The following is a 23002-nucleotide window of genomic DNA, read 5'->3' on the forward strand; positions in this document are numbered from 1 at the left end:
CACTGTTACAAAAGACCTACATTAGTTACCTGTTTTCACTAACAGAAGGTGTTTTCACTGTTACGAAAAAAGGCAGCGCACGCCTGAACAGCCAAGCTCCTACCCGGAACTGCATTCTAGCCGGCATTGCTTAAACACGTGCTTTATCTCGATTTATTTTGTGCATCTGTTAGCAAGATGAGTTATAAGGTATCCGAAAAGCCTAAAAGAGCTCGTAAGGGTGTTACACTTAGCATAAAACTAGACATAATCAAGCGTTTCAATCATGGTGAACGAAGTAAGGACATTGTCCGCGCGTTGAACTTGCCTGCGTCCACCATTCGCACTATTTATACGCAGAGAGAAAGAATTTTGAAAGCTGCTGATGTTACTGTTGGTTCTGCTCGTAGCAAAGTGGTCTCTCTTAGTCAGCATCCAATAATGGATAAAATGGAAAGTCTATTACTTGAGTGGATTGATGGGTGTACAAAGCGTGGTGTTCCGTTAAGTTTTCTTATACTTAAGGAGAAATCAGTCAGTCTTTTTAATAAGCTGAAACAGAAAGCACTGGACGATGGTGATGAAAGTGTTGCGAAAGTGGAATTTAAAGATAGTTATGAGTGGTTTGATCGGTTTCTGATGCGAGGACAGCTTCATAGTTTAAGTAGTGGTCCCCACCCTCCAGGCCGCAGACCGATATATTGCCACGAAGAATGCAGTGGCACAACGGTGGCCGGAATGCACCCAGCATATCTTTAAGAAAAAAGCCAAAATAAGCAAGCTAATTAATTAGGTGCCGCCCGGCACGTAAATGTCGGCCCAGATCAGAGGCGATAGCCGATTACGTCAGGTGGTTATTCGTATAAGTGTTTAACTGTGACGAAACTGCAATTTATTGGAGTCTTCCCGATTCCGGTAAGTGAAACTACACTGTAACATATATTATTTCTACTTTATACAGGCTTTGTATTTTTAAGTGTTATTTGGTATGATTTGGCAGCTTCATAGCTTAAAGGTTACTGGAGAGAGTGTTTCTGCTGAAAGCGCTTCCGCGAGATTTTCGTTGCGCTAGACAGTGCTGCAGAAAAGTATTTCTACTTTATATAGGCCATGTATTTATCATACCATTCATGCTTTTACTACATGTTACTGTTATTTTAGGTTTTATGTTTTATTTGGCATGATTTTGTAGGTAATTTTTTGGGTCTGGGAATGCTGAAAAATTTTTCCCATATTGATAAATGGTAATTGTTTATTTCACTTTCCGGCTTACGAACTGTTTCATAGGAACGCTCAAGCTTCGGATAGTGGGGGAAACCTGGATAAGGTTTTGCTCCTCCAACCTGAAAGTGGCCTCATCGTGGCAGTGACAGTGGCCTTGGACCCACATGTCAGAATGGAAATGCAGATTGGAATTAAAATGATTGGCCACTCGGAAATCCTGCTTGCTGAGGATAGAGTGAAGGTGCATGACAAAGCAATCCCCCGATCTACGTCTGGTCTCACTGATGTAGAAGAAGCCACAGCAGGAGCATTGGACACATTTAGAAATTCCTACAGGCTTGCAGGTGAAGCTAAGATAGACTGGCAAATGACACTTAAAGGGTTGACAGTGGATATACAATGGCAAGCAATTAAAGATCGCATGGATGAACTACAACAATTGTTCATCCCCGTTTGGCAAAAGAATAAACCAGGGAAGGTAGTGCACCCGTGGCTGACAAGGGAATTAGGGATAGTATCAATTCCAAAGAAGAAACATACAAATTAGCCAGAAAAAGCGGCATACCTGAGGACTGGCAGAAATTCAGAGTCCAGCAGAGGAGGACAAAGGGCTTAATTAGGAAAGGGAAAAAAGATTATGAGAGAAGGCTGGCAGGGAACATAAAATCTGACTGTAAAAGTTTTTATAGATACGTGAAAAGAAAAAGATTGGTTAAACAAAAGTAGGTCCCTTACAGTCAGAAACAGGTGAATTGATCAAGGACATGGCAGACCAATTGAATAACTACTTTGGTTCTGTCTTCACTAAGGAGGACATAAATAATCTTCCGGAAATTGTAGGGGACCGAGGGTCTAGTGAGATGGAGGAACTGCAGAAAATACATATTAGTAAGGAAGTGGTGTTAGGTAAATTGAAGAGATTAAAGGCAGATAAATCCCCAGGGCCAGATGGTCTGCATCCCAGAGTGCTTAAGGAAGTAGCCCAAGAAATAGTGGATGCATTAGTGATAATTTTTCAAAACTCTTTAGATTCTGAATTAGTTCCTGAGGATTGAAGGGTGGCTAATGTAACCCCACTTTTTAAAAAAGGAGGGAGAGAGAAACCGGGGAATTATAGACTGGTTAGCCTGACATCGGTGGTGGGGAAAATGCTAGAGTCAGTTACCAAAGATGTGATAACAGCACATTTGGAAAGCGGTAAAATCATCGGACAAAGTCAGCATGGATTTGTGAAAGGAAGATCATGTCTGACGAACCTCATAGAATTTTTTGAGGATGTAACTAGTAGAGTGGATAGGGAGAACCAGTGGATGTGGTATATTTGGATTTTCAAAAGGCTTTTGACAAGGTCCCACACGGGAGATTAGTGTGCAAACTTAAAGCACATGGTTTTGGGGGTATGGTATTGATGTAGATAGAGAATTGGTTGGCAGACAGGAAGCAAAGAGTGGGAATAAACGGGACCTTTTCAGAATGGCAGGCAGTGACTAGTGGGGTACCGCAAGGCTCAGTGCTGGGACCCCAGTTGTTTACAATATATATTAATGACTTAGACGAGGGAATTAAATGCAGCATCTCCAAGTTTGCGGATGACATGAAGTTGGGTGGCAGTGCTAGCTGTGAGGAGGATGCTAAGAGGATGCAGGGTGACTTGGATAGGTTAGGTGAGTGGGCAAATTCATGGCAGGTGCAATTTAATGTGGATAAATGTGAGGTTATCCACTTTGGTGACAAGAACAGGAAAATAGGTTATTATCTGAATGGTGGCCGATTAGGAAAAGGGGAGGTGCAACGAAACATTGTACACCAGTCATTGAAAGTGGGCATGCAGGTACAGCAGGCGGTGAAAAAGGCGAATGGTATGCTGGCACTCACAGCAAGAGGATTCGAGTACAGGAGCAGGGAGGTACTACTGCAGTTGTACAAGGCCTTGGTGAGACCACACCTGGAGTATTGTGTGCAGTTTTGGTCCCCTAATCTGAGGAAAGACATTCTTGCTATAGAGGAAGTACAAAGAAGGTTCACCAGATTGATTCCTGGGATGGCAGGACTTTCATATGATGAAAGACTGGATCGACTAGGCTTATACTCGCTGGAATTTAGAAGATTGAGGGGGGATCTTATTGAAACGTATAAAATTCTAAAGGGATTGGACAGGCTAGATGTTGGGGAAGTCCAGAATGAGGGGTCATAGTTTAAGGATAAAGGGGAAGCCTTTTAGGATCGAGGTGAGGAAAAACTTCTTCACACAGAGAGTGGTGAATCTGTGGAATTCTCTGCCACAGGAAACAGTTGAGGCCAGTTCATTGGCTATATTTAAGAGGGAGTTAGATATGGCCCTTGTGGCTAAAGGGATCAGGGGCTATGGAGAGAAGGCAAGTACAGGGTTCTGAGTTGGATGATCAGCCATGATCATATTGAATGGCAGTGCAGGCTTGAAGGGCCGAATGGCCTACTCCTGCACCTATTTTCTATGTTTCTAGGTCTTGCCTCACCTGGAAGGACTGTTTGGGGCCCTGAATACAGATGAAGGTGGGAGTGAATGCACAGATGCAGCACTTCCTCTGTTTGCAAGAATAAGTGCCAGGAGGGAGATTAGTGGGCAGGGACGAAGAGACGAGGGAATTAGGGTGAGTGTGATCCCTGTGGAAAGCAGATTTGAGGGAAGGTATCCTATCACCTTCTAGCCTGTATTCCTCCCCACTTCCCCATTTTCCTCTTCTAGCTTCTTCCTCCTTCCCTTCCGAAACATAGATGCTGGAAAAATAAATCTCTGACTTGAGTGTGATAAACAAGATAACTCTTTTAAAAAATTAATATGAATAATTGAGGAATTGAGGAAGCAAATATTGTCCAATTATGAAGCACTGGGGAATTACAAAAGCAGTCAGTACAATTTTTTTTAAATGGCAAGTCAAAGATTGAAGAATCTTGTAAATTTACCCTACAAATTGATTTTAAAAAAGTATAAGTAACATGAATTTTCAAAAATGATTCAATTAAAATCATCAAAGAATCACTGTAATGGTAATGACCCATGAAATTAAGAGGATTGCAGTTACATGAATAAAGTAGTACCTGGAGGCCAGAAAGCAAAAGGACAGGAATAGACATAATGGTGCAGTGTTCTATAATGGTTTGTGGTGAAGCTGTACTTATTTGCTGTTCATATAAATTACTTGAAACTAAGAATTAAAAGTTATTATAATAACATTTTCTAAGAACACCCAATCACTGCCTATTTGTGGCCACGAGTATGAAATGCTACAGAAGGACATGCAGATTGACCCAGAAGGGCGGCTGCAATTCAATACTAAAGCTTATCAAGAATAAGAACATAGAACAGTATAGCACTGAACAGGCCATTTGGTTCATGACGATGTACCAATCTTGATGCCAATTTATACTAAATATCTTTCAGTATCTCATCCATATCCCTCCATTCCCTTCACATCATGTGTCTATCTTAAACCTCTTAAACTTCATCAAACTGCCTTCTTCCTCTACCGCAGTAATGCATTCTACCACTGGAGGCAACTACCATTGTCTGCATAAAAAAACCTGACTCTCAAGAGTCAGAAAGAAAACAAGTTTAAATAGTATGAAATTAATAATCATCATTATGTGCCATGTTGTAGAACATGGTATTATCTACATTCATGATTGTTCTTGGCAATTTTTCTTCTACTGAAGTGGTTTGCCATTTCCTCCTTCTGGGCAGTATGTTTACTAGACAGGTGACCCCAGACATTACCAATACTCTTCAGAGATTGTCTGTCTGGCATCAGTAGTTGCATAATCAGGACTTGTGATATGCACCAGCTGCTCCCATGGTTTCACATGACCCTGATCGGGGGTCTAAGCAGGTGCTACACCTTGTCCAAGGTTGACCTGTAGGCTAATAGAGAGAAAGAGCACCTTACACCTCCTTTGTTACAGATGTATCTCCACCCCACCACCCAAATGATATTAATAGGACTTAGAAATGTAGTGCACTGGTTTGGGACTGACATTCAGGACCTGCATCTGACAGGCATTTTCTTTGGTCTGTGATGAGTGCTGAAGCCTGTGACTATTGGGGCACTAGGAGATTGAGGCCTGTCCCTGTTGGGGAAAATGGGAATGGCTGGGGTAGGATGTGCTGTGAGATCAGTAAATGAAGAGAACTTCTGGATTTATACTGAAGGGCTTTAGGATAGAAATAGGAAGGGGATAAACTAATGCTGCCTCAGTCTAGCCTGCAATATGAAAACTGTGATTTCTCAGGGACTGACTGACGATGGTTATTCCCAAAACTATGCAAGTGTACTTATTTTTCCTGGAACCATTCTAAAAATGACATTGATATTAGCAATGCTATACAAGTGAATTTCTAGGACAAGGCATCTTGCTATATAAATACAAAGAACATTAACAGAAGCAAACGGATCCTTTTTTTATTTACAGGCAAATAAAATTTCAAGAAAACAATATTGAACTAATGCAATACCAAAATCAGCTTAAGATCAGAATACTGTGCACATTACAAACATGGACCAGTATATTACAGCCAGAATTCCTTACGAGGCAAAGATAGGTGGGAATGCAAGTTTAAGTGAAATATGGAGCCTGTAAAGTATATAGAAAGGTTATGTGAATAGGTGCACATTAGAAAGAAAAGACATATGATAGGGAATTACAAGGTTATTGACTTGGGTAGAGAAACTAAACAGAATACATGAATTAAGAGGTAACAAAATGTACTCTGACAAAGGATTCTAGGTATCCTCATGTACAAATATATATATATAGCGTAATATTCCTTCACAACAGTGCATTTGTTCATAAGTTAATTATGTACCTCAGATTTGCTTTGTCCATTGGTTCAGTTGTTTCATACTGTGGTCTTGATTGAGACAGTATTTCCTCTTGTCCCTTCTAAACACACAGATTCAACTGGTGAGAGCTACTTAGAAAACTGTGTTCATCATAACAGAAAAAAAACCATAGAAACCCAATTCTAAACTTGAATGTTGAAAAACTAGACAATAGATGAGATAATAAAATTCAAGCTAAATCAAAATGGTTTAAGTAAAAGAGAAAGGAAAGTAGAACAGACAAGTTTTTTTAAAATTCATTCAAAGAATGTGGCTAAGCAGACTGAACCCATCCCTAATTGTCCTTGAGAAGGTGGTGGTTAGCTGCCTTCTTGAACCACGGCATTATTTGAGGTATGGACATGCACACAACGGCCTTGAGCAGGGAGTTTCTGGATGTTGACCCAATGATAGTGAAGGAAGAACAATCCAAGTCAGTAATATGCTTAGAGGGCAACTTCCAGGGAGGGTGGTGTTCCCATGCTTTTGCTGCCCTTGTCCTACCAGCTTTTGGGTTTGGAACATGCTGTTTAAGGAGTCTTGGTGAGCTGATGCAGTGCATCCTGTAGATGGTACAAATTGCTGCCACTAAGCATTGGTGATGGAGTGACTAAGTAGTTGTGGATGGGGTTGTCTGTCAGGTAGGCTGCCATGTCCTAGATAGTGTTGAGCTTATGGATTATTGCTAAAGCAGTACCTATCTAGTCAAGTGGAGAATATTCCACACATGGTGGATAGGCTTTGGGGAGATGCTCATCACAGTGCTCCTGCACTCTGACCTATACTTGTCATTTCAGATCAATGGCAACTCCAAGGAGAATGAAAGAGTGGAATTCAGTGATGGTAATCTCATTGAGTGTCAGGAGGTGGAGGTAAAGCATAACAAGTTTCAATCGAATAGGTTTTGAAGATAATATATTTCTCCTAGTTTTGCCTTGTAAAACACTAATTGCATCGATAGTGCTCTTCTGAAAATTTGCTCTGATCTTCTGGCAGAATGATGCTTGTGAACACTTAGTCAAAATTCTGTGCAAACAACTTGGACCTTGCTGCCTTATTGGATAAGTTGAGGCCTTCCAGAACATTATTTACAAGGAATCTAATGTAAACTGCTGTCTTTACTTGAAGAACTGCTCTTTTGTTTTCTCCTCTCATCAGCCCCTACTAACCTCCTTCCACTATAAACTGAAAATGCATTGCTTTATTTGTGGAGCTAAGATGCTGCCAGAGGATGGCTTGTTCGAGCTCATCTGTGAAACAGCTTAATTACTTTCCTTTAACGTCTCTATTTTTCCTTTTCAAGGTGGATGGGGTTCTGTTGGAGTCCGTGATCTACAGCTGCACCCAAACTGCAGTTCTTTACGGCAGTTCCTGTTCCCGGAGCTTACCGACTGGCGTTTTTCAATATCCCCAGGATGTGCACCTTTAGGGTAAGGCCCTGCGGATGAACCGGTCCCATGCCAGTGTCACCGATTGAGGCGTCACAGGAGAAGTGGAACATCACATTACATCAGATCTGTGGTGGGAGCCCTCTGTATTCATATCGAGAGTGACAGAGCTTGAGAGAGCGATATGCCAATTCTTGAGTCAGAAAACTCATAATCAGCGAGCTGTTGTGTTTTGTTGATCTCCCCTCTCACTGTGGAAAAGGGGAGACACCTCCCTGTCCATTGTTAGGGAGAGGGAGAGCCTGTGGCATGTTGAATTGTTGGGTGAACAATTAGTTTTTGTTGGATTACAGATCAAGATCTCTCTTGGGGGGTTTTGCTATTACTTGCATGGTGGGTGCTGATGCTTTCAGCTGAAATAAGTGGAGGAGGGGAGGGAGGTTGATGCTTTGTTGCTGCTTGTACACAGGGGGAGGGGGCTTTGTGGTTCTAACATCTTACTGTCATTCATCTTTGGGGTTCTCCTATTTTCATGGATGTCTGTGAAGAGCAAGATTTCAGATTGTACACTGTATGCATTCTCTAATATTAAATGGAACTACTGAAACATTTATTTGTGCTCTCTACCCAGTCGCTAACCACCAGCTGCTGCATAACTAACAGACCCCTCCCCACCTCTCACATTTTCCTCTCTTCAGCTGACTCAATCCTCTCTTGGTTCAGCACCTCTATCCTCTCTTGGTTCAGCACCTCTATCCTCTCTTGGTTCAGCACCTCTATCCCTTGCAATGGCAGAACTGGAGGTGGAAAGGCCTTTGTGCATACAAAGCGTGAAAGACTTGATTTCTTACAGGTGACACTTCAAATTTTGGGCACAGTGGAATTTTGATACTGGAAACTTTGGACAAAGCTAGCATAGGTCTCCCTTGTAGTGCTCCTTTGAAGCACTATCTTAGGTACATTAAAGTTCCTAGCCCGGAATGTTTAAACTTGGATTGTTCTCTCTGAAGCGTGAGAGGCTGAGGATCAACTTGATAGAAGTATATGAAATTATGACTGGTGTAGGTAGAGTAGGTAATATATCTTTTTCCAAGAGCAGAAATCTCAAATACTAAAAGGCACAGATTGAAGCGAAATGTGAAAAGTTTAAAATAAATCTAACATTGCTGTACTGTTTAATGGTTGCAGTAAAGAAGAGGTAGTAACGGCCAGGGAATTGAAAGTTGCTAAAATAGTGGAGAGCATGGAAGATACCTTTGTAGTAGGTGGCAAGTGATTGGACAAAGTTCCATGTTCAAAGTCCTAAAATCTACAACACTGCTGAAATGATGCTACTATGAAAATCCATAGAGAGCTAATACTTATGGTGATTCAATTAATAAGCAAATGTGATCACTTGCCTTTCCTGGCTGAGAATGGTTTTAAGAGCAGTGAGGGGGAAAAGATCATGAATAAACTTGGCATTGCAGAAGGGATAGGATCAGAAAACATTCAAAGCAGTAGACTTGTTAAGTGGTCAGAAAACACTCAGGTTCCTCCACCGCTTACAAGTGCCAATAAGCTGCACAAATTCTGCACTCTCATAGCCATTGTCTACATTTAGTTGACAGGTATGTCAAACGTTGGTAAACCCCTCTTGACATTTCAATCCCAAATTAACAAATGATTTAAATATATTTAATAACCCTGGCTCTCAAGCATGAGACAGATTAAGACATCCAAACCATCACCAAAAAATTGTTAGAAGATTTGCTGAAAGGGATTAGAATAAAATAATGTAAAAGTTTCATTCCCCAAGGATTAAAATTACCTCACCTTGCCACCATCTGATGTCTTAAAGTATAGGTAGGTAATGCACAGTTAAGAAGGCAAAAAGCAAACTGTGTGAGAGATAAATCGGTATTTGGAGGCACTATTTTACTAGTACATTTTAAAGCATGACTCATGTCCAATTGTATGAATATTAATTAGATATTAAGCAATTATTCCACACTCCAAACACACAATGCTGCAGATTCCTAATTAAAAATTTGCACTTCAATGAACTTTGAAGTCAGACAGATCAGAAACTGACAGCACTTTTCCATACTGCTCATTGTACATATTATTGAATCAACCAAAGACAGCATTAAGGCAATATCTAAATTCTGCATTTGTTCATTTCCACTAAAACAGGAAGAAATTTCTGACAAAGAAGCAAGAAAAAAATCCCTATAATTACAGAACAGCAATTTTGAAATATTATCCTTCACTTGTCAGCTAAACTCACCATAACTTCTTCAGCTTGCCGAACCAGTTCAGCTGTTTTTGCTTCCAGCTCTGCATTTAATTTCCTAATTGCATATGAAATGTTACATTAAAATAATTTCATTTCTTACATAACACTGATTGCATATTCAAACTAAAGCAAAATTCATACAATGAATTACTACATATAGCAGATAAATTAATGTGGAAAAATATTCGTACTTGTACTCTTCTTCTTTAGCAAGTAAATCTGGAGGAGCTTTCTTTCCTGAAGCTGATGGAAGGGAGCCAGATCTACTGGAAAGAGCTTTCTTTGCCTGGATTTAAAAGGACCCAAAACCAATACAAAAAAAATATTGAACTTCCTTTTGTATCAGTGGCAAAAAAAAGAAATAAACTGATGAAACACAAACAAGAGAACCTAAACAAGTAGTTATGAAACATGCTGTTAGGTTCAATCTATTACAACAAACTGTAACCTGGATATGTGAAACATAACACTTACATACATTTCATGTTCATTCTACAGTGAAAGTCTGGTTAATCTGGCAGGCTCAGGATTTTGGTGGTGCTGAACAAGCTGATATTCCGGACTACCGCATAGTTTTTTGGCACTCCAACACACCTTTAACTCATTTTTTTTAAAACAAAGATGTTACGCAGTAACATTTCAGTGAACCCGTTAACAGAAAATGTGAAAAGGAACCAAGTATGTTTCAAGGGTGTGGGGCAACTGGGTCTGCAGCAGGTGGCCGGAGAATGAGTGTATACATCCTCAAAATGTGCATAGGAACGGCAAGATCTTGGACTTTTGTGAGGATGTGTTTCATGGGAACCTAGGACCCAGAAAGTGGACAAGAATTGTGCCAAACATCACCTGGTGAGTCAGTTGACAAGCCATTGGAATTTTCAAGTGGTCAAATGGATTATCAGAGTGTTGTCTATTGTATCCAGTGCTCCAGACACGGCCTCCTCTACACTGGTGAGACTTGACGTAAATTGGAAGATCGCTTTGTCGAGCACCTCTGTTCCACCTGCCAAAAACAGAATTTCCCCAGTGTCCAACTATTTTAACACCTATCATTCCGGTTCCAACAGAGTCTCCTCTTCTGCGACCATGAGGAGGAGCAACATCACATATTCCATCCAGATAGCCTCCAACCTGATGATATGAACATCAATTTTCTCCTTCCAGCAATTTTTCTCCCTCCCCTTCCCAGTCTGGCTTCTTACCTCTTCTTGTCACCTACCTATCATATCTCCTTGGTACCCCTCCTTCTTCTCTTTCGCCCATGGTCCATTCTACTCTCCTATCAGGTTGCTTCTTCTCCAGCCCCTCACCTCTTTCCCCTACCCCTACCTTTTTATTCCACTGGCTTCCCCATTGCTTTCCAGTCCTGATGAAGGGTCTCAGCCCTAAACGTCAACTTTCCACAAGTACATTTCCTATTTGTTCACATAGATGCTGCCCACAGCATTTTGTGTGCATTTATCACGAGTTTTACCATATTCAATAAAAGTATATATATCGCCCCTGCATTCAGAGAGTGGTGCACTGTTGGAGAGTCCCACCAATATTCTTTCTCAACTAAATTATCTTTGCTGCCACTACCTTTCACCATCGGTTTTCCTGTAACAGTAACTACATCATCAGTGCTAACTTCCATTCGTGCAATGTCTTTTCGGAACAAAGCATTCCACAAATGTTAACTTTTAAAAAAAACACTAGATTAGATGATATTAAAGCAAATGAAAATAAAACTTGGTCAAAGGTGGGTTTTAGGGAGTGACATAAAAAAGAACGGGGAAAAAAATGAGAGGCAGAAGTACTTTGGAGAGAATTCCAGAGTACAAGGCCTTGACAACTCATAGCACAGCTTTCAGCAATGAAGTGATTAAATTGAAGCTTGATAAAGAGGATAAGTTATTAGGAATGGAGTAGCTGAAGATAATAAGGGTGTAGCCAACAAAGTAATAACTTTATGTGACGTTCATTTATTGGGAGCAAAGTAGACCACAAAGTGCAGGAGTGATGGAAGAACCTGAAATAGGAGCAGAAGTAGGCCATTCAGCAAGGTGACTCATCTACCTTGATACAACTTTCTTGCCTATCGACATATCTCCTGTATTTATGTATCTCAATTTTGAATGCAATTATTCGGTAATCATTCAACAATCCAGGATACAGAATTTCAGAGATTCACCATGGTCTGAGTGAAGAAATCTTTCCCCATTTCACTCTTAAATGGCCAACCTCTTCATCCTGAGATAGTAAGCCCTCAGGATGAAGAGGTTACTTCCTGAGGAAGTACTCCACAGGAAGAAAAAATATTCTCTCTGTAGTCACACTGTCTGGCCCCCTAAGAATTTTGTATGTTTCAACCCCTCATTGTTCTAAATTGTGCAGAGGGCTCATAGAACATAGAGCAATACAGCAGAACATAGAGCAATACAGCACATAGAACATACAGCAACATAGAACATAGAGCAATACAGCACATAGAACATAGAGCAACATAGAACAGAGCGATACAGCACATAGAACATACAGCAACATAGAACAGAGCAATACAGCACATAGAACATAGAGTAACATAGAACACAGTAGAACATAGGGTAACATAGAACATAGAGCAATACAGCACATAGAACATAGAGCAATACAGCACATAGAACATAGAGCAACATAGAGCAATACAGCACATAGAACATACAGCAACATAGAACAGAGCGATTCAGCACATAGAACATAGAGCAATACAGCACATAGAACATAGAGTAACATAGAACATAGAGCAATACAGTACATAGAACATAGAGTAACATAGAACAGAGCAATACTGCAGAACATAGAGCAATACAGTACATAGAACATAAAGCAACACAGTAGAACATAGAGCAACATAGAACATAGAGCAATACAGTACATAGGACATACAGCAACATAGAACAGAGCAATACAGCACATAGAACATACAGCAACATAGAACAGAGCGATTCAGCACATAGAACATAGAGCAATACAGCACATAGAACATACAGTAACATAGAACATACAGCAATACAGTACATAGAACATAGAGCAACACAGTAGAACATAGAGCAACATAGAACATAGAGCAGTACAGTACATAGAACATACAGCAACATAGAACAGAGCAATACAGCACATAGAACATACAGCAACGTAGAACACAGAAATATAGCACGTGGAACGTAGAGCAATACAGCACATGGAACGTAGAGCAATACAGCACATGGAACGTAGAGCAATACAGCACATGGAACGTACAGCAATACAGCACATGGAACGTACAGCAATACAGCACATGGAACGTAGAGCAATACAGCACATGGAACGTAGAGCAATACAGCACATGGAACGTAGAGCAATACAGCACATGGAACGTAGAGCAATACAGCAGATGGAACGTAGAGCAATACAGCAGATAGAACGTAGAGCAATACAGCGGATAGAACGTAGAGCAATACAGCACATAGAACATACAGTAACATAGAACATGGAGCAATACAGCCCATAGAACATAGAGCAATACAGTACATAGAACATAGAGCAATACAGCACATAGAACATAGAGCAACATAGAGCAATACAGCACATAGAACATAGAGCAACATAGAGCAATACAGCACATAGAACATACAGCAACATAGAACAGAGCGATTCAGCACATAGAACATAGAGTAACATAGAACAGAGCAATACAGTACATAGAACATAGAGTAACATAGAACAGAGCAATACTGCAGAACATAGAGCAATACAGTACATAGAACATAGAGCAACACAGCACATAGAACATACAGTAACATAGAACAGAGCAATACAGTACATAGAACATAGAGCAACACAGTAGAACATAGAGCAACATAGAACATAGAGCAGTACAGTACATAGAACATACAGCAACATAGAACAGAGCAATACAGCACATAGAACATACAGCAACATAGAACACAGAGAAATATAGCACGTGGAACGTAGAGCAATACAGCACATGGAACGTAGAGCAATACAGCACATAGAACATAGAGCAATACAGCCCATAGAACATAGAGCAACATAGAACAGAGCAAAACAGCACATAGAACAGAGTAACATAGAACATAGAGCAATACAGCACATAGAACATACAGCAACATAGAACATAGAGCAATACAGCACATAGAACATAGAGTAACATAGAACATAGAGCAATACAGCACATAGAACAGAGTAACATAGAACATAGAGCAATACAGTACATAGAACATAGAGTAACATAGAACATAGAGCAATACAGCACATAGAACATAGAGCAACATAGCAGAACATACAGCAATACAGCACATAGAACATACAGCAACATAGAACATAGAGCAATACAGCATATAGAACATAGAGCAATACAGCCCATAGAACATAGAGCAACATAGAACATAGAGCAATACAGCACATAGAACATACAGCAACATAGAACATAGAGCAATACAGCCCATAGAACATAGAGCAACATAGTAGAACATAGAGCAATACAGCACATAGAACATAGAGCAATATAGAATATAGAGCAATACTGCAGAACATAGAGCAACATAGAACATAGAGTAATACAGTACATAGAACATACAGCAACATAGAACATAGAGCAACACAGCACATAGAACATAGAGCAATACAGCACATAGAACATAGAGCAATACAGCCCATAGAACATAGAGTAACATAGAACATAGAGCAATACAGCATGTGAGCAGGCCCTTCAGCCCACAATGTTGCAGTGAACTAATATTCTAGTCCACTTAATACAATACACCCACTATTCATGAATCTTTGCTGCGCTTCCTCCAAAATTAGAAAACAAGCATATTTTTTTAGAAACCAAAACAAAGAGTGTACACATTATCTCAGGTGACTTTCATCAAAGTCCTATATAATTATTAGAAAACATTTTTTTGTATTCAAGCCTCTTCCATTGCCTGCTGCATCTATAATTCAGTGAAAATTAGGAGGCAGACAGCAGAGTTTTGGATTACCTTTACTGGAAAAAAAAGAGGCCATCCAAAACTGCAATAAGTATTGAGGTAACAAAAGCATGAATGAGACCTTCAGCAAAAGAGGTGAGGCACAACAAAAAAATCAGATAGAAATGAACTGTCTGTCTTTGTGATGGCATATATATAATGAACTGAAGCTCATCTTAGGTGAAGTATGATGCTACTGTTGCAAACAATCTGATTGAACTTTCTTACAATTGCTAGGAAGATGATTGGGGTCAATAGCTGGAGACTGAAGTTTGTGTCAGGTTTAAGTTTCAAGAGTGTTTCAATGAATGCAAACCACTTTAGAACATTAAACATATTTTATGAAATTTAAGTCATTTGTTCTTTCTTTCAAAGTTCAAAGTATATTTATTATCAAAATACGTATACAAGTATGTACACTATGTACAACCTTGAGATTCGTCTCCTTACAGGCAGCCTCAAAACAAAGAAACTCAATAGAAAGAACCCTTAAAAAAAGGCCATCAAACACTCAATGTGAAGAAGAAAAAAAAACAAATCATGCAAATAATAAAAATAAGCAAATGACATTCAGGATTGAAATTCACAAAAGTGAATCCACAGCCATGAAGCCAGTTGCAGCCCATTAGTTACAGGCCAAAGACTGATTCAAGAGAGTACAATAAATATTTTTTATATTGTCTTGCTTAATGACCCAACATTATGACATAAGTGTGACTATTACTAAAAATAAGTGCCATTATTATGGAAGAAAATAACCTCAATATTTTCTGGTCTTTATCAGCCTGTGTTTGTCTTTATTTTGTTGAAATTTAATCTGCATAAGTCCCAGCTATTGTGGTAACAAATCTACATTGATCAAATGACAGTGAATAAAAAACCTAATGAACATTAAACCATAAACACAAGAGATTTTGCAAATGCTCAAAATCCAGAGCAACACACATAAAATGCTAGAGGAACTCAGCAGGTCAAGTAGCATCTATGGTAATGAATAAACAGTTGATGTTTCAGACCGAGACCCCTCATCGGGCCTGGAAAAGAAGGGGGAAGATGCCAGAATAAGAACTTGGGGGATTGGAAGGAGTACAAACTAGAATGTTAATAGGTGAAGTCAGCTAGCTGTGGGAGGGGGATGGAAGTAAGAAGCTGGGAGGTAATCGGTGGAAAAGGAAAAGGGCTAGAAAAGAAGGAATCTGATAGGAGATGAGAGTGGACCATTGGAAAAAGGAAAGGTGTACGGGCACCGCGGGGGAAAGGGTGATAGGCAGGTGTGGAGAAGAGAAGCAAGAGGGGGCCAGAGGGGGAAAATTAAAGAAGAGGGAAGAGGAAGGTGAAATTACTAGAGGATGGAGAAATTGATGTTCATGCCATCAAGTCAGGAAACAACTGAGACAGAATACGAGATGCTGCTCCTCCAGTCTGAAAGTAGCCTCATTCTGGCAGTAGAGAAGGGCATAGACTGACATATCAGAATGAGAATGGGGATTGGAATGAAAGTGCTTGGCCACCAGGAAATCCTGATTTTTGAAAATGGAGCAAAGGTGTTCAACAAAGGGCCCTGAATGGAGGCGAGGGAGAAGGAGAATGGGCAGGTGTGGCGATTCTTCCGCTTGCAGGGCTAAGTGCCAAGAGGGAGATTAGTGGGGAGGGATGAATGGACAAGGGAATCACGGAGGGAGTGATCCCTGTGGAAATTGGAAAGCACAAAGGAGGTAAAGAGGTGCTTGGAGACGGCAGAAGTTGCGGAGAATGACGTGCTGGATGTGAAGGCTCATGGAGTGATGGGTGATGACAAGATGAATCCTGTTATGCCTATCAAGGGTCCCTGTTATCCCTGTCCCTCTATCCCAGTTAAGGTGGCAGGAAAATGAGGTGAGGGCGGATGTTCAGATGGTGGAAGGGAACTGGTAGGGTCTGATGTTGAAAAAGAAGTGGAGAGCTTTAAGGTCTTATCTATGGGAAATAGAACTGTAAAGGGACTCATACAGAGCATATCAACGGCGTCAACAGAGCTCTACGAAGAGGTGTTTCTCGCAGTGATTATTTAAAACGAGAGCTTCGCAGGTGTTTATCCATTGTACGGGGCCTATCAGTACAGAAGAGATAAGCAGAGTGGCCATTGTCAGGAGTAGGCCAGTGGCGAGAGTAGAAGCAACAGGCTTTGGATCAAAAGAAGCTTCGGCTCTGTGTAAGTCATCTGTTAAGGTTTCCTTTTCGGTTTTTTTTCCCTCTCTTACTGTACCATTTAAATGGCTGTGGTATATTCTTTGTGCCGGATATTGGAGAAGTGGGAGACCCAGAGTCTCCCAAGGAACTACATCTGTGTGAACTGCATTGGCTGCAGCTCCTTGAAGACTACATTAGGGGTCTGGAGCAGCAACTGGATGACCTCCGGCTTGTATGGGAGAGTGAGGAGATAACTGATCAGAGTTACAGGAGAGCAGTCACCCCGAAGTTGCAGGAGGCGAGTAGCTGGGTGACGGTCAGGAGAAATGGAAGTCGGCAGTTAGAGCAGAGCGCATCTGTGGTCATTTCCCTCCATAATAAGTATACCACTTCAGATACTTTTGCGGGGGATGACCTCCCGGGAGAATGTCACAGCGACCGGATTACAGGCACTAAGCATTTGTCCACAATGTAGAAGGGAAAGAGAGAGAAGGCAGCAGTAGCGATAGGGAACTCAATAGTGAGTGAACAGACAGGAGATTCTATGGCCATGAACGGGACACCGGGATGGTATGTTGCCTCCCAGGTGCCAGCGTCAGGGATGTCTCAGATCGCGTCCACAACATTTTGGAGAGGGAGGGAGAGCAGCCGGATGTCTTGATACATATTGGTACCAATGACATAGGAAGGAAAAGCAAAGAGGTCCTGAAAAGTGAATTTAGAGAGCTAAGTAGAAAGCTGAGAAGCAGGGCCTCCCGGGTAGTAATTTCTGGATTGCTGCCTGTGTCATGTGCCAGTGAGGGTAGAAACAGGATGATCTGGCAGATAAGTGCGTGGCTGAGAAGCTGGTGCAGGGCACAGGGCTTCAGGCTCTTGGATCATTGGGATCTCTTCTGGGGAAGGTATGACCTGTACAAAAGTGACAGGTTGCACCTGAACCCAAGGGGGACTAATATTCTCATGGGCAGGTTTGTTAGAGCTGTTGGGGAGGGTTTAAACTAATTTGGCGAGGGGGGAATGGGGGAGTAGGAACCAGACTGAAAGGACTAAGGATAAGACAGATAGGGTAAAAAAAAGTCAAGATAGCGTGCTGTCAGACTGTCAGGAAGGGCAGGGAGGTGATGGGACTTAGATGCAGACAATAGGCTGAGTATCAAAATATTAGGGATGCAAAATCGGAAAGGATAGCAAATATAATACTCAAGGTGTTGTATCTAAATGCATATAGCACAAGAAATAAGGTGGATGATCTTGTTGCACTATTACAGATTGCCAAGTATGATGTTGTAGCCATCACTGAATCGTGGCTGAAGGATGGTTGTAGTTGGGAGCTGAATGTGCAAGGTTACACATTATATCAGAGGGATAGGAAGGTTGGCAGAGGTGGTGGTGTGGCTCTACTGGCAAAGAATGGCATCAAATCAGTAGAAAGATGTGACAAAGAATCGGAAGATGTTGTGAGTTGAGTTAAGAAACTGCAAGGGTAAAAGGACACTGATGGCAGTTAAATACAGGGCTCCCAACAATGGCTGGGAGACGGACCACAGATTACAACAGGAAATAGAAAAGGCATGTCAAAAGGGCAATGTTATGGTAGTCATGGGAGATTTTAACATTCATTTTGATTGGGAAAATCAGGTTGGTAATGGATCTCAAAAGAGTGAGGTTGTTGAATGCCTAAGAGATGGCTTTTTAGAGCAGTTTGTCATTGAGCAAACTAGGGGATCAGCTACACTGGATTGGGTGTAATGTAATGAACCAGAGGTGAATAGGGAGCTTAAGGTAAAAGAACCCTTAGAAATCAGTGATCACAATATGATTGTGTTCAACTTGAAATTTGATAGGCAGAAAGTAAGGTCTGATGTAGCAGTATTTCAGTGGAGTAAGGGAAATTACAGTGGTATGAGAGAGGAGTTGGCCAAAATAAACTGGAAGGAGCTGCTGGCAGGGATGTCAACAGAGCAGCAATGGTGTGTGTTTCTGGGAAAAATGAGGAAGGTGCAGGACGTATGCATTCCAAAAATGAAGGAATACTTAGATGGTAAAATAGTACAACCATGGCTGACAAGGGAGGTCAAAGCTATTGTAAAAGCAAAAGAAAGGGCATACAACAAAGCAAAAACTAGTGGGAAGATAGAGGATTGGGAAGTTTTTAAAAAACCTACAGAGAGCAACTAAAAAACTCATTGGAAGGGAAAAGATGAAACATGAAAGCCAGCTAGCACACAGTATCAAAGTGAATAGTAACAATGTTTTCAAGTAATTTAAAAATAAAAGAGAAATGGGATTGGATATAGGACCACTAGAAAATGAGACAGGAGAAATAATAATAAGGTTAAGGAGATGGCTGATGAACTAAATGAGTATCTTGTAACAGTCTTCACTGTAGAAGACACTAGTGGTTTGCCTGATGTTGTAGTGTTTGAAGGAAGAGAAGTGGGTGCAGTTACTATTACAACAGAGAACCCAGACAATGTCTTGATGGCCCTGAATGAGGTCCTTAGGATGTGGAGAGAGTGAAAGGCAGTGCGTTGGGAGGAGGTAAGGTTTGAAGAGCGGTGAGTAGTACTGGTCGAGGTGTTGAGGTCTCGTCGGCAACTAGAGATGAAAAGACACAGGGTAGCCAGAAAACCAGAGCGGGGTGTCCAAGCCGAGGAGCAGTGTTGGAGATGCAAGAGGAGGGCATCGGTGTAGGGTGGGGAAATAAGTGGGCTCGGAGTCGGAACCGAGGGAGGAAGAAGGCGCGGCAATGGAGGGAGGGATGGAAAGTGTTGGTGTCGTCGGGAAGAGGGGAGAGTTGAGGTGTTCAGGGAAGGTGGGGTGGGAGGAAGAACGAGGCTCCGACGACCCAAGAGGTGACGAGGGAACCTGGGAGTCCCGCGGTTGGGGAGTAGTGGAGGAGCCAATATTAACCCATGTGTAGTCGGTGCTCAGATGGCAAACCTTAGCCCCAGAAGGTTGAAGTCCACGAATTTAATTCACGGAAGGGGACGCTGATAGGGAAGGTTATATATCTCATCAGCATCAAAGGGCCATCTGAAGCCCACGTCTCCTCGGGCCTGAGGTTGGGCTCCTGTGCAGCTCCTTCCTTCGGACAGCTCCCACTCCCTCTGCTCCAGTAAAAGGCAGGGCACACCAGCGAGCGAACCAGCTCTGCAAAGTGACTCCCGGCGAAGACCCCACTGTCCCCACCCAGCTCCTCACCGAGCCCACCGGCCGCCGCCGACACTCCATGGCGTCTCCGTCGTCTGGTTTCCAGGGTGACGCGCTGCAGAAACGTCGCGAGGTTTGCAGCAGGCGGGAGGATCGCTCGCTGACCAATGAGATGTGGCGGAGACCTGACGTCATGGATGTCGGAGGGATATAAGAACAAAGCCAGTCGGGCTTTTAGAGCGGAGCGGGTGTTGGCGGTAACGCACCATTTAGTTGGACGTCAACCGCCGTAAAACAAGATACAGACAGCGGAGGGGGTGACAGGGAATCGGCGTGTTAGTTTCTGTGTGCGCATTCCAGTGGGACCATGGCTGATCCCCATCCCTATCGAAATGTTATCGCTCTGCTTTGGCTTTATTCAAAAAACAAACATCTGTCGTCTGCTTAAAGAGAGAATTCTGATAAGGAAATATTTACCTCTCTCTGCTATCTTTCAAACCGTGGTTCTCAGTGTTGCCGGAGTAAACATCAGGCTTGTCCATTCCTTAGAGTGATTCTTTACATCATGAATATCATGAGCCGTTCCCTTTGGCGCAGGGTTCAGAATCGGGGGTGGGGACACGACGAACATCTGTGCGGTTGAAATGTAGAATGCATTACCCGTAAGGGTAGTGGAAGCAGCATTAATCACGTCTTTCAAAAGGGCTTTGCGCCTGGTAACCCACCCCATCCACCACCATCTACACGTCAGCCACTCGTCTCCCCAACCCCTCCGCACCCTTCATAATCCCCGTACTACCACTTCACGCTTACTGTCCACACCTCCAAACTACACTGGCAAAGTCACTTTTTAAAAACGCAAACACAAGGAATTCTGCAGATGCTGGAATTTCAAGCAACACGCATCAAAGTTGCTGGTGAACGCAGCAGGCCGGGCTGCATCTCTAGGAAGAGGTACAGTCGACGTTTCAGGCCGAGATCCTTGTCAGGACGAAGTTGTGTGTTGCAGTCACTGTTTTATTGTGTTTTCATAGGCACAGCTGATAGCTAGAAGAGTTCCTCTTGCCAAGAGTCACTTTGTCACTATCATTTTCAAAACAGACAATGCTGACAAAGTTGCTTAGTTCAAGGTAGCTCATAGACCAGAAGGATAGTATCATTTAGCATATCAATAACTGATCTGTTAGTGTTGGAAGTTTTATGTACTCAGAGAAGTTAGCTTTGCAGCATTAATTGTGGGTAGCTGAGAACTGTATCTTCAAAAAGCTTTCAGACTGTGTAAAGAGAGTATCTGAGGAAACATCATATACATGCAAAGTCACCCAAGTGGCAGAAAAATGGTTTAAATGTTGACAACAATTCGGGCTAATTAGGAATGGGATAAGGAACATCAAGAGGCTTGAGAATAAACAGGGGAGCTAACTAGTCTCTGAAGATTGGGTAGTTACAGTATAATGTCCCTTCAGTGAGAGCACTCATGCTTTTTATATCTGACAGGACAAAGTCTTTCTTTGAATTCAGAGCTTAGCAGTCAGCAAATCCAATATCATCGCACAGCTTGAAGTTTTTTTATATCTTCATGTAAATTTTCTGATTCCACCAGAGGAAGATGAGATTCAATTCTAATAAATAAAAAGGGCGTACTTGATGCCTTAGAAGGCTTATAGATAAATCAATTGTCAGGGCCTGGTGGGATCTATTCCAGTGTTCCGTGGGAGGCAGGGGAAGAGATTGCTGGGAATCTAAGTTAGATTTTTAAAGCCTCATTGGACACAAGTGAGTTAATGCTGACTGGAGAACAGTAAATGTCAAAGGTTCAAAGCTCTGTACGTACCATCTGTGTGGTGAAGAAAGCACAGCAGAGCTTCTTTCACTTCAGATGTTTGAAGAAACTTGGTATGAGTCCCCAAATCCTAATGACTTTCTACAGGGCACAACTGAGAGCATCTTGACTGGCTGCATCATTGCCTGGTATGGGAACTGTAATTCAATTGCAGGACTCTGCAGAGAGTGATGCGGACAGCCCAGTGCATCTGTAGATGTGAACTTCCCACTATTCAGGACGTTTACAAAGGCAGGTACATAAAAAATCATGGAACAGGAAGAGGCCAATATGAACTACAGTTAACTTGAACTGCAGTCCAATCCATAAATCTCAGAATTTCAATAACATCTCCAAGAGCAACAGGCCCCTCCAATGACCACAACTCGAACCAGCAGCAACTCAATTTGGCAGCCCCTCTGATGGCAGCAATTCAAACCAGCAGCCCCTCCACAGGAAGCAACACCAACCAGCGGCCTCTCCAAGGGAAAAGACACCAACCAGCGGCCTCTCCACAGGAAAAGACATGAACCAGTGGCCTCTCCCCCTTTCGAAGAAGGGCAGCAGAGAAAAGCCTGGTAATTTGAAACCTGTGAGCATTATATCAACAGTAAGGAAGTTATTGGAGAAAATGCTGTGGGACAGGATTATTTATTACATAGGATGACAGGGTCAACATGTCTTTGACAAAGGCAGACCCTGTCTGACCAATCCGATTTAATTTTTGAACTGTATAGATGAGGGGGGAAACAGTGGATGTGTTTTACATGGTCCTAAATAAGGTCTTTCACAAGGGCCACATGGGAGTCTGGTCCAAAGGTAATGGTCCATGTGATTCTGGGGAATTTGACAAGCCAATTCCACAATGGCTTCAGCAATAGGACATAGAGTGTGATGGCTTTGGTGATTGAATGCCTGTTATTAGTGGTATCCCAAAGGGATCAGTGCTGGGACCCTTGCTGCGACTAATATATTGTATGTGAACGACTTGGATGTGGACAAGGGAAGTATGATCATAAGTTCACAGATGACACAAAGATTACATAGTCATGGATAGGTAGTCTCAGGCTACAGAGAGAAATTGATGTTAGTGAAATGGGCTGAGGAACGCCAGGTAGCATCCAATGCAGAGGGATGGC

At 41.9% G+C, this 23002-nt stretch overlaps 1 protein-coding gene across 5 annotated transcripts in view; it reads right to left on the bottom strand.

The window, feature by feature from the left end:
* The window catches only part of tex9 (testis expressed 9), a 118795-nt gene extending 98646 nt beyond the window's left edge, over positions 1-20149 (bottom strand). For 2 of the 5 annotated variants that reach the window (XM_072278456.1, XM_072278455.1), the window contains exons 1-4: positions 10572-10886; positions 9917-10011; positions 9717-9780; positions 6044-6120 (exon numbers count right to left, since the gene is read on the bottom strand). In XM_072278456.1, coding sequence (XP_072134557.1) covers positions 6044-6120; positions 9717-9780; positions 9917-10011; positions 10572-10778 — 443 coding nt within the window. In that variant the 5' untranslated portion in view covers positions 10779-10886. Of the gene's footprint in view, positions 1-6043; positions 6121-9716; positions 9781-9916; positions 10012-10571; positions 10888-20092 lie in introns of those variants that run through there. The other 3 variants (XM_072278459.1, XM_072278458.1, XM_072278460.1) reach the window with 3 other exon arrangements.
* Positions 20150-23002: the final 2853 nt, after the last annotated feature.

The sequence above is a fragment of the Mobula birostris genome, chromosome 14, assembly GCF_030028105.1.
Source record: "Mobula birostris isolate sMobBir1 chromosome 14, sMobBir1.hap1, whole genome shotgun sequence".
Lineage (NCBI taxonomy): Eukaryota > Metazoa > Chordata > Chondrichthyes > Myliobatiformes > Myliobatidae > Mobula > Mobula birostris.